This window comes from Macaca fascicularis, chromosome 13, assembly GCF_037993035.2.
Source record: "Macaca fascicularis isolate 582-1 chromosome 13, T2T-MFA8v1.1".
In the NCBI taxonomy this organism is placed as follows: domain Eukaryota; kingdom Metazoa; phylum Chordata; class Mammalia; order Primates; family Cercopithecidae; genus Macaca; species Macaca fascicularis.
The window spans coordinates 58,990,001-59,002,674 of record NC_088387.1 but is presented as its reverse complement, the minus strand read 5'-3'; the positions used below and the strand labels follow the sequence as shown (position 1 = coordinate 59,002,674).

At 34.7% G+C, this 12,674-nt stretch overlaps 1 protein-coding gene across 25 annotated transcripts in view; it reads left to right on the top strand.

Annotated features, from left to right (window-relative positions):
- EHBP1 (EH domain binding protein 1) overlaps positions 1-12,674 on the top strand; it is a 330,801-nt gene that overhangs the window by 236,406 nt on the left and 81,721 nt on the right. For all 25 annotated transcript variants that reach the window (XM_074011670.1, XM_045369202.2, XM_074011677.1 and 22 more), the window contains one exon: positions 4,738-4,881. In XM_074011670.1, coding sequence (XP_073867771.1) covers positions 4,738-4,881 — 144 coding nt within the window. The remainder of the gene's footprint in view (positions 1-4,737; positions 4,882-12,674) is intronic.

The following is a 12,674-nucleotide window of genomic DNA, read 5'->3' as shown; positions in this document are numbered from 1 at the left end:
CACCGCAACCTCTGCCTCCCAGGTTCAAGCAATTCTCCTGCCTCAGCCTCCCGAGAAGCTGGGATTACAGGCATGCGCCACCACACCCGGCTACTTTCGTATTTTTAGTAGAGACGGGGTTTCTCCATGTTGGTCAGGCTGGTCTCAAACTCCTGACCTCAAGTGATCCACCCACCTCGGCCTCCCAAAGTGCTGAGATTACAGGTGTGAGCCACCATGTCCGGCCTGAACCTCTGAATTCACAGCATTTCTCCACAACTGTCTCTGGGATTTTCTTCCAGGTCAGTATACTCATTGATAATAGCACTGTCTTGGCTTTACCAGAAGGTCTCAACAGAAGATTTTTAGACAGTAATCTGGAGTTATGTTTCTTTCTCACATAGTCCTCAAGTGGTGTTGACTGAAACATCAAGGAATTGTCATCATGCCAACAGAAATATCAAACAATATATATATAGATAGACAACCATGTCTTGACTGCCACCTGAATGACAGAGAGTGTAAGATTCTGCCATTTATAAGGTTTCAGAGGTGTCAAGAAAGAATTTACATATTAGAATTAAAGAAGTATAGTAGCTGTCAAAGCAAGCCCCTGTTCTCCTAATCATAAACCTCAAATCAAAAGTCCTAAGTAGCTAAATCTCTCTGAAAGCTTTCAGGACAGCATAATGTCCACGCATAGTAGATAATCAATAAACATCTAGTGAATGACAATTACAAGAACTTGATGACCCTAACTTGTAATATTCAATACAGATTTTTATTTTGTTTTTTTGCGGGGCGATGGAGTCTTGCCCTGTCACCCAGGCTAGAGTGCAGTGGTGTGATCTTACCTCACTACAACCTTCGCCTCCTGGGTTCAAGTGATTCTCCTGCCTCAACCTCCCGAGTAGCTGAGACTACAGGTGTGTACCACCATGCCCAGTTAATTTTTGTATTTTTAGTAGAGATGGGATTTCACCACGTTGGCTAGGCTGGTCTCGAACTCCTGACCTCAGGTAATCCTCCTGCTTCACTCTCCCAAAGTGCTGGGATTACAGACGTGAGCCACCGCACCTGGCCAAATTTTTCTTAAAAACCAGATTTTTAAGGCAAATATGTTTAGTTAAAACTAGAAATTGATTGATATTTAAAATGTTAAAATACCCTGGACTGGGAATCAGTAAGCCTGGATTCTTGTTTTGGCTCTCCCAATAAATTAGTAATGACATGTTAACTAGCTATTTAGCCTCTCTCAATCTTATTTTCCATGTATGTTAAATGAAGTAATCTTTAAGAACCCCTTTAGCTGTGAAACTATCATTCTGTGATTCTATTCAGATGATTAAAGTGTACTGGATGATAGAAGCAACGTCTATTCATAGCTCCATATATGTTTTCTCTTTGGCCATTGACTTACTCAGAATTTTGCTTAGGGTAAGTTTAAAGATTTTTATTGACACTGTATTGGCAAAAGTAATGTCTAACAATAAACACTGTAATATAGGTGCTGACATTTGGTAGGCTTTTAAAATTGTATATAGCAACTGAATTTTGGACAATTAAAAATCTGTTTCTCTTTTGTACACAGTATTTCAATTCTCAGATACACATCTTCTTACATTTTAACTTCTCAATCAATATGTTATTTATAATAGATAGTATATTAGAGTTTAATTGACAACGTTTGTTCTTAGTAGTTCATAAAATAATAGTAATTCTTACAATTAAAACCATTGGATTAGAGGAAATTTAGTAACTTTAATATGACTTTGTATACTTAACAAAGTCATAATGTTGTCCATTTGGGTGCCTAATACATGTGATGACAGTTATCTATCTTACACATATCTCTTAAACTTTACAACCCATAAGGTAAGTAGTCAAATTCTATATTATATGTGGGAAATCTGGGGTTTGCAGAGTTACTTAAGGTTATATGATAAATGTTAAAGTTTGAATTAAAAAGCAACCTTGTCTTCAAAGTCTGTGCTTCTCCACTTGATGCATATAACATCTTATCGTAATAGCATTAAAAAATAATTTTAGCCCAAATATAATGTGGTCAACATTACTGAAGGGCAATTTAACAATGTGCATCAAATTCCTTAAAAATCTTTATCTCATTAGATCCTACTTTCAGGAATTTTTCCTAAGGAAATAATTAGAATTGTATAATATAGCTGAGCGCTGTGGCACATGCCTGTAATCCCAGCACTTTGGGAGGCCAAGGCAGGCGGATCACCTGAGGTCAGTTCGAGACCAGCCTGACTAACATGGAGAAACCCCGTCTCTACTAAAAATACAAAAGTAGCTGGGGTGGTGGCACATGCCTGTAATCCTAGCTACTTGGGAGGCTGAGGCAGGAGAATTGCTTGAACCCGGGAGGCAGAGGTTGTGGTGAGCCGAGCTGGCGCCGTTGTACTCCGGCCTGGGCAACAAGAGCAAAACTCCATCTCAGAAAAAAAAAAAAAAAAAGAATTGTATAATAAAAATGTACCTCTAAAGATATTCATAAAAGCATTATTTATGATAGTAAAAAATTGTGTGCAACCTAAATGTTCAGCAAAATAAGACAAATTAACTAACGTATGATGTGTCTATACAATGTAATGTTAGGTAGCCAATTAAAAATCATGTTTTAGGCTGGGCATGGTGGCTTACCTGTAATCCCAGTACTTTGGGAGGTTGAAGTGAGAGGATTGCTTGAGCCTGAGAGGTCAAGGCTGCAGTAAGCCGTGATTGTGCCATTGGACTCCAGCCTGGGTGACAGAGCGAGGCCCTGTCTCAAAAAAGTAAAATAATAAAATAATTTTAAAATTATGTTTAAAAAAATATTTAAGACCATAAGAAAATGCTCAAAATACAATAAGTGAAGGGGGAAAAAAAAAAGCATGATTCTACAGTTATTATCTCTGGGTACCAGGACTACTACTAATTTTTATTTATCGTCTTTTTAACTTGTATTTATTTTCTGAAATCTCTGTAGTGAATTGCATTTCTAGCCAGGAAAATTTTTTTTAAAATTGTGTTTATGTGCTCTTAAACACAATTAGTGATTTTATAGTCTTCTGGTGATTTGATTTTGTTCTTAAGTCCAAAACATTTTTTCACTGTCTTTGTAGCTGGTTGGAATCACCAAAAGACTATAAAATCACAGAATTCGGAGCTAGTGGAATCTTAAAGATGATCCCTCATTTCAAAGATTAAGAAATCGAGGGATTAAAACAAATACTTAACGTTTATTCAGTGCTTGTCATGCGCCAGTGCTCAGTACATTATGCTATTATTTAATCTTTGCCCTGTCCTTCTGAGAGTTGGTCTATTTCTATCCTTATTTTATAAACGAGGAAACTGAGGCTTAGATAAATTAACGTGCCCATAATTAAGTGGTGGAACTGATATTTGAACCCAGGTCTGTCTGACTCCACATCATGTAATGGAATGCAGTACGTTTTTAACTGACCTGCTCAATGTTACATTGCTTATTATTAGTGGAAGAGGGATTAACAGCCTGATGTCTTGACTGAAAATTCAGTGTTCATTTAATTAATTTTGTCTGTTTTTGAGACACTGTTGATATTGTAACTAAATTCTATTGTGTCCTATTCAACATGAACTTAGACTTATCATTATCACTTATACATTTTATTTGTATCTATTAAGAATTTTTGTTTAATCCTCTTAAAAATCTTGGGTGATGAAAATGTCCTGGAATTAGGTAGTGGTGATAGTTCATAACCTTATGAAATACTAAAAAGCACTGAATTGTATATTTTAAGAAAAATCTTTTCTTCTTTAAGATTATAGAAAAAAAGCTTTAAAAATAGTTACAGTAAAATATAAAGACCACAAAGAAACCCAAAATGCTGAACTAATCTTTAAAAAGATGGTTTCACATAATATGAAATAAAGTAATAGCTATACTTATTTTATTTTCCTTGACAATGATACTTATGATTGAACCAAAACTATGCAATGAGAGGGAAGTAAAAGAAATTAAGTGTCAGATAATAGTAATAGACATCTAAAGCCAGAAGTTGGTTACTTAGTAGAAAAAAAAGGAATTTGGACTATAAGGAGTATGAATATTTGTGCTTTTGGTTAATGTATTTAAGAACTGATCTCTGTTGATGGACGATATCTGTTGTTCTCCAAAATTATATTGTAAAATTACAGATTAATCCAGGAGAATACTTTTTCAGTTATAATATTTTCAGCTGTTTTGTTATAAGGATAGTGAGCAATGGAGAAGACTAGTTTTACTTTTTTTTAATGAAATATAATAACTTTGAATTTTCTATAAACATTCTTAAGAATTTAAAGGATTATTGCCACAGATATTTAATATTTATCAACGTTCAAATTTGAGAGACATGTTGTTATCAATTCTTTAAGACTGAAAATAAAACTCTGAACTTTAAAAAATGTCTTTGTCAGATTATACTGTGTTTATGAGCAAATAGAATATATAGAATATATATTAGCCTTATACCTAACGAGAATATGTTCTAATAAAATTATAATTAAATTTAATCCAGTTTTAGACAGTAAAGATGTATTTCCCTCATATCAAGATTTATATATTCATTCCATGGTTTCTAGTCAACATTAACATTCTCTATAGGTAATCTCATGAAGCTACAATCTTATTCATAATCTCTATTATTTCAGCAGATTGTCTAACCTTTCATTAGTTTACAAATGTAGATTACCAGTTCTTTTTTTGGCTTCTAATTCTGTATCTTTGCTTTTAAGCATCGAATGTTATCTAGACAAGAAGAACTTAAGGAAAGAGCAAGAGTTCTGCTTGAGCAAGCAAGAAGAGATGCAGCCCTAAAGGCGGGGAATAAGCACAGTACCAACGCAGCCACCCCATTCTGCAACAGGCAGCTAAGTGATGTGAGGAGCATTGGTTTAAAAAGACCATAAGTTGTTCATTGTAATCATGGGGAGGAGGGAAGTAATTTGCTTGTATTTTTGCTATGTTATTTTTCTACAGACTGTACATTGTAAATACTTAGTGCGCTTACTGAACTGATAAAGATAAATTCATACTTGTAGGACCATTTGATCATTATTCCTACAAAGCAGTGTTAGTGATGAGGAAAAGTAAGATCTGGGAATATAATTTCCACATATACATGAATAATCTGTTTTTTGTTTTTATAAACAAAAAACAGTTTTATAACTGTAGTTGTACTCTAAGATTGTATTTTGTCAATGGAGGTTAATTTTATTGGAAATGTTAGAATATAATAATGATGTCTATTATTACTGAATACCTACTAAGTATTTCAGGAGCAATAGTTTTTATTTTACTTAGCACCATGGAGACTGAGGCCAATAGGCAAGGTAACTTGTACAAAGTCACAGAATCAGTAAACGGTGAATCCAGGATTTGAACCTGAGCCTTATTAGATTCCAAAGTCAGGCCACTTTCCTATCATATACTGCCATCTTTTTATTAAACCACATTTTTGTACATATTTTTGTGTAGTGCTTCACAGATAATAATGAACGTATAATAATAGAAGCCCTTAAAATTTAGGAGGACACAAACATCTTCATGAATCAGAAAACTGACAGTCTCACCATAGCACCATCATGTGTTAGTAGTTGTTTTTCCCAGAAAGAGCAGCTCTGTGCCATATAGCTAGGTAGCTACATGCCAGGTTGGTCACCTTGTTGCATTTGTTTCACGTTTACCCAAAGAAGTACCCTATTGCTTATGAGACTGTGCTTTGAACAGTCCCAAGATATTTTCCCACACTTCCTCTTTCAAGTTATCTATTGTTGCATTAAAAACCACTGCAGGGCTAGGCACGGTGACTCACGCCCATACCCAACACTTTGAGAGGCTGAGGTGGGAGGATCACTTGAGTCCAGGAGTTTGAGACCAGCCTAGGCAATAGTGACACCCCATCTCTACTTACAGAAACACACACACACACACACACACACACACACACACACACACTGCAAAACTTACTGGCAAAAAACAACCATCTGATTAGGTTAATAGATTCTGTGAGTTAAGAATTCAGATAGGACACAGAGGTAGTGGCTTGTTTATGTTCCATGACGTCTGGGGCTGGCTTTCAGCTAATAAGACCTCTGCCAGACTGTCAGTTGGAACACCTACATGTGGCCTCTCCATATGGTCTCTTTACTTCTCTAGTGTGGGCTTTCTCATAGCATGGTGGCTGACTTCCAAGAACAAGTGTCCCAGTGGAATAAGCCATAAATATGTGGCATTCTTATGATCTAGCTTTTCTTTATAACAAAATCACTCTAAGTTTATTGTAAGAAAGGAAAATTAGTGGGAAATTTCAGTTATGAACATAGATGTAAAAATCCTATAGAAAATATTAACAAATTCAACCCAGAAGTGTTTTAAAAAGTTAACATACCATGGTCAATTTGGATTTATTCTAGGAATGCAAGATTGTTTAATTTTTCAAAACTCAAGCAATGTAATTGACAACATTAACAGAATAAAGAAAAATCAAGCAGATATAGAAAAAGGTTGGAAAAATACCAACATCCATTCATGATCCATAGAGAGAGAAGAACCACATTTCTTAGCCTCAAGGGATAGAAAGGAACTTTATTATTTTATTAATCCGCTAAAATGTATGCATAAAAAGCCTATAGTAAACATACTTAATTGTGAAATATTGAAGGCTTTCCATTTGTAACAGATTAAAAGACAGGAAATTCCACTACCACTTCTGTTCAATATCATAATGGGGAACCTAAGACAAGAAGAAGAAATAAAAAGGCATAACATATGAAAAGAGACCAATAAAATTACCATTATTCACCAGAAGTATAATTTGTACATAGAAAATTCTCCCAAAATTACAAGATTACTGGACATAAAATTAATATTTGAAAATAAATTCTATTTCAATAAGATATACAAATGGCCAACAAGCACATTAGAAATATCTTTAGTATCATTAGTTATCAAGCATATGAAACTGAAAGTCACAGTGAGATACCACTATGATAATGGCTAAAATTTAAAAGACTGACAGTAACAAGTGTGGGAGGAATCTGGAGCAACTAGAACTCTCACATTTTGCCAGTAGGAATGTGAAATGGTACAACCATCTTGAAAAACAGGCCATTACTTATGAAGCTAAACATACACTTACATGACCCCAGCAATTCCATTTTAAGGTATATAACCAAAAAAAACTAAAAACACATGGTTATTCAAAGACTTTTACACAAAATTTCAGAGCAGTTTTGTTTGTAGTACCCAGAAACAGGGCAAAATTTAAATGTCCATCACCAGACAAGTAAATAAACACATCCTGATATAGCCATACAATATAATATTACGCCAGCAATACAAAGGAACAGAACCCTGAGATGCACAATAATGTAAATGAATCTTGGAGATATTATGCTGAGAACACAAAAAAGGACATATATAATTACAGTCACATGAAATTCTACAACAGGCAAAACTAATGTAGCATGACAGAAAGCCAATTGGTGGTTGCCTGATGCCAGGGTAGGTGGGATATCATGAGCAAACGTCCTAGAGGGATGGAAAATATTTATAGCTTTGTTGTGTCTGATTACACAGGTGTGTACATTCGTTAAAACATCAAATTTAAAATGGGGGCATATTACTAGATGTAAATTATATCTTAAAGTTTATCTTTTTAAATTATTTATTGCAAACAAAAAGTTTTAAAATATTTACGGGAACATTAAAAATACATAGTATGCTAAGAATAAAGCTAACAAGAAATATACAAGACCTTTAGGCAGAAAACTAAAACATTCTGAAAGATATAAAAGAATAAATAAATGGGCGTATTACGTTCATAGATTAGAAGACTTGATTTTTTAAACATTTTATTGCGGTAAGAACAGTTAACATGAGAGCTACTTTTTAAAAAAAAATTTGAGTGGGTACAATGTTTTATTGCAGATCTTCATTACTTATTCATGTTGCTTAGATGAAACTTTATTCCTGTAGATTAGTAACTGCCCATTTCCCCCTCCCCTCCAGTCCCTGTCTGCCACTATTTCACTGTTTGATTCCATGAATCCGACTATTTTAGATACTTTATATAAGTGGAATCATGCAGTATTTGTCTTTCTATAACTGGCTTATTTCACTTAGCATAATGTCATAGAGGCTTATCTATGTTGTAGAATGTGACAGGATTTCCTGCTTTTTTAAAGCTGAGTGGTATTCCACTGTGTATATATATACCACATTATTTTTATCCATTTATCTGTCAGTAGACATTTAGGTGGTTTTCACATCTTGGCTATTGTGAACAATGCTGCAGTGAACATAAGAGTGCTAAAAATCACTTCAAGATCTTGATTTCAGCTTTTTCGGATAAGTACCCCGAAGTGGAATTGCTGGATATATGGTAGTTATGTTTTTAATTTTTTGAGGTACCTTCATACTGTTTTGCCATAACAATTGCACTATTTTATATTACCACCAACGATGTGCAAGGATTCCACTTTCTCCACATTCTCACCAACACTTGCCACTTTTGTTTTTTAGATAATAGCCATTCTAACAAGCATGGAGTGGTATCTCGTTGTGATCTTGATTTGCATTTTCCTGATGACTAGTGACATTGAACATCTTTTCATGTACCTGTATCTGTTGTCCATTTTTATGTCTTCTTTGAAGAAATGTCTATTCAAATCCTTAGCCCACTTTTTAATCGGGTTAACAGTTTGTTTTGAGGGATGGGGGGTGGCTATTGAGTTATAGGAGTTATTATTTATTACTTAAAGGACCACTGGTTTAAAACTTCTTTAGCAGTTTCTTTATTTTATTCCTCTGTACTTTGTTTCTATACACCTAAACTAAGTCCTTCTGGTGAATACCAAAAATAATGAGAAAAGCTATTTTAATAATTGCTATTATAGGACTTAAATAGAAACATGTAGTCATGGGACAATGTCCATGTACTCAGTACAGTTAGCTACTTGTGAGACTTTTGTATTTAGTTCTGGGCTGAGAGAAAGTGAGAATTTACAGGAGATTCAGAAAAGGGTTAAAGTATTGAAAACAAAGGTCTACTTGTAAGAAAGAAAGGCTTACAAAAGGTAAAGAAGAGATAACTGGGAAATAGCTTAAGTGATCATTTGACTCTATGAAGCCTCAAAATCCATCTGGTAGCCCCACTTACCTAAGAGAATAAACTTCCAACTACTCAGCATGGCCTCATGTCCTTGCAAATCCTGTCCCCTCCCTTTACGGCCTCATCTCTTACCTGTCTCTCATTTTTTTCATTCTACAGTCCAGTTATAAGTTACTTACTGTGTCTAAAATGTGCCATACTCTTTCATTCTTGTGTCAAGCATTTGCTCTTGTTGCCTTGAAATACCCATCTTCCCTTATTAATTTCTACTGAAATCGCACTGAAACTGAAATAGCACTTCGATAAACACTCTCCTCATGGCTCCTTGCAGTGAAGTTAATTCTCTTTCCTATATCTTTTTCTATTATTCTCTACCATAGCATGCATTCATCCCAATATAATTATCTAATTACGAATCTCTTTCTCTCATTCAACTGTGAACTATTTCAAAGTCCAAGGACCTTGTATCCCCAGCATCAAGTAATAGTATTTAGTAAATGTTTGTTGAATGAATAAATGAAGAGAATAGTGACAGGCTATTTTTCATATCCTCTGAGTGTCAACTAATAAAAAATGAGCTTAAATATGAAAACTTTGCTATAAGGAGCTTCTTAGTAGGTTTGTAAACAGGAAAAATAAGTGTTTTTCTGAAGGTCTTTAAAACAGAATTGAGCAGAGGAAGTTAGTGTTCCCTTGTCTGAAGTCAGTTACAGATAAGATTACTTTTGCCACTTGGGGACTTAAGCTTATATCATTCTTTTCTTGCTATTCTCGAATTGTACATTATGATACCTTTCTTTGTTGTTATGATGTGTGTATGCCAAATCCTTACACACACCTGCTTTTCCCGTATTCTGGGACTCTGATTAGAGTTCAGCTTTCAGTTCTGCCTTGAATCACAATACTGCAAAACATTCCCTTTCAAAATGAGTGCAGCTTTAGACTGCTAGCCTGGAATGGAAAGCTGTTTCTAAGACACTGAAAACAACTCTTGGTAATCTTATTGGGTGGATCCTTATGTACAGACTCCACTTAAGTTATCCTCGGGAAAGATTTAAGCTGTAATTTCCCTTAAAGGACAACTCACAAACACAGATACCATAAACCTTTTAATTTTTCTAAATTTTTGGCAGGACTACCATTGCATATTTTAGTGAATACTTGGTACGACTACTTATTGCCTTTCAAGTTTTTTTCATGAAAGTCGTTTATATGATTCATTCGTATCTTTGTGCCTTTAGAAACTCCTTTAACCTGTTTCATTTGCTCCCTGAAATTATGTCTATAGGAGACAGATTTCATTGCTCTGGGTCTGTATTTTATGTTTCTTTTCTTCCTGTTCCTTTTGTTCTATGAAGATTTTCAAAGGTTGGATTTTACTAATATAAGTTTTAAGTGTGATATTTGTGTTTTTCATTTTTTTCCACATGTACTTTAAATGATTTTTTTAAGTGCAACTCAGGAGTTTGGTAGCTTCAGCAGTCCACCCAGTATGTAATTCAAAAGAGACTTCTTGATTGTATAATATATAAACACAGACACGAAGAAAATGTAATTTTTTTCAAGAAAATATTTCTTTTTTTATTATTTTTCTTTATTACTCTCATTTCCCCATACACTTTTCACCCAGATATGTACAAATAGAATTTTAAAAGCTAATCTTGCCTGTAATCCCAGCACTTTGCAAGGCTGAGGCAGACAGATCACCTGAGGTCAGGAGTTTGAGACCAGCGTGACCAACATGGCGAAACCCATCTCTACTAAAAATAGAAAAATTAGTCAGGCATGGCGGCACACACCTATAGTCCCAGCTACTCAGGAGGCTGAGGCAGGAGAATTGCTCTAACTTGAGAGGCGAAGGTTGCAGTGAGTGGAGATTGCGCCACTGCATTCCAGCCTGGGCAACAGAGCAAGACTCTGTCTCAAAAAAATAAAAATAGACTGCGTGCGGTGGCCCACGCCTATAATCCCAATGCTTTGGGAGGCCAAGGTGAGCAGATAACTTGAGGTCAGGAGTTCGAGACCAGCCTGGCTAACATGGCAAAACCCCATCTCTACCAAAAATACAAAAAATTACCCAGGCACGGTGGCGCATGCCTCTAGTCCCAGCTACTCAGGAGGCTGAGGCACAAGAATCGCTTGAACCCGGGAGGCAGAGGTTGCAGTGAGCCAAGATTGTTTCACTGCACTCCACCCTGGGCAACAGACTCCATCTCAAAAAATAATAAAATAAAAATAAAAAATAAAAGCTAATCTTTTTCAGATGCTTTTGCTAATTATTTTGCATTGGAATATAATTGCTTTTTAAAAAATGCATTTAATAAGCCCACCATTACATTTAATAATACTGATATACTTGTATGGGTATCTGAAAGGGATGTTCGCATTTGATGTGCTTAAGTTTAGAATTCATACACTCTAAGCAAAATAAAGGATGATAGTCCTGCTACCCACAGTTCTTGGAATTTTTGTTAGCGTATTAGTGAAGCATTTTGAACATATCAGAAGAAGGATGCTACATACGTTTAATTATAACTTTTTTAACAGAATAAAATCTATTTTATAAGTAGAAAATCTAAAAAAATCTAAAAAGAGAATCAGGATGAAACTTCAGTGTAATTAGTCTAATCATAATGATCAATGACTTTATAAATATGTTTTTGTTTTGTTTAAGCAGTAATTATGTAGCATAAGAGTATGGTTTGAAGATAGTTGTTAGGTATCTGGATGGCATTTTAGAAAGAACTATCAGGAAGTAATTACAATGCTATTATAAAACAGACTTGAAGTTTTTCTCCTAACATTTCATCTGTTAGCATAATGGCCCACCCATTACACTCAACTGGTTTAGGAGCCTTTTCTCACATAGCAGGTAGCGGGTCAAACTGCAAGTTAGCAGCAAGTCCTGGAAGGTTTACAGTATCCATCTTTAAAAACCTGAAGGAATGTTTGAATCCTTTAAATAAAACAGTATACATGGGAAAGGATTTTAGTTTGGTCAGCTCTTAGTTAACTGCAAAGACCAGTAACCACACAGTGACTTTTTTTTAAACTCACCTTTGGAAACGAATCCAAATGGCTTAAGAGAGCTAAGAGAATGCAAGTTGCTCTTTTGCAAATTAAACCTTTGACAGGCATTTTATTGCCATGAAGGGTGAGACATCAGCCACATACTTTTGATGTTGATTGGAAATTATTGATTTAAATGGCACTAGTCTGTCATGCTGATAATTGTAGCAGATTTAGATAAGATCACTAGATCTTCTCCAAGTAATAAAAGAAGCATTTGCCATTCAATTGGTAAAAAACACTAAACATTTTTTGATAATATGTAATAGTAACTTTTTCTGTAGTTTTCATATATATGTGTTCTAAGTATATATCATCATACAAATATGTATAAGATTATACTTACATACTTATGAATATTGGCTGTGTTAGTTAAATAAATAGACTCTTAGGAATCAAAGCTTTAAATTAAGTTCAAGTTAAAATTTTGTATTTTCCCTAATTACACATATTATCAGTTATACTGTTAGGAAGAAGTATGTTAACTTT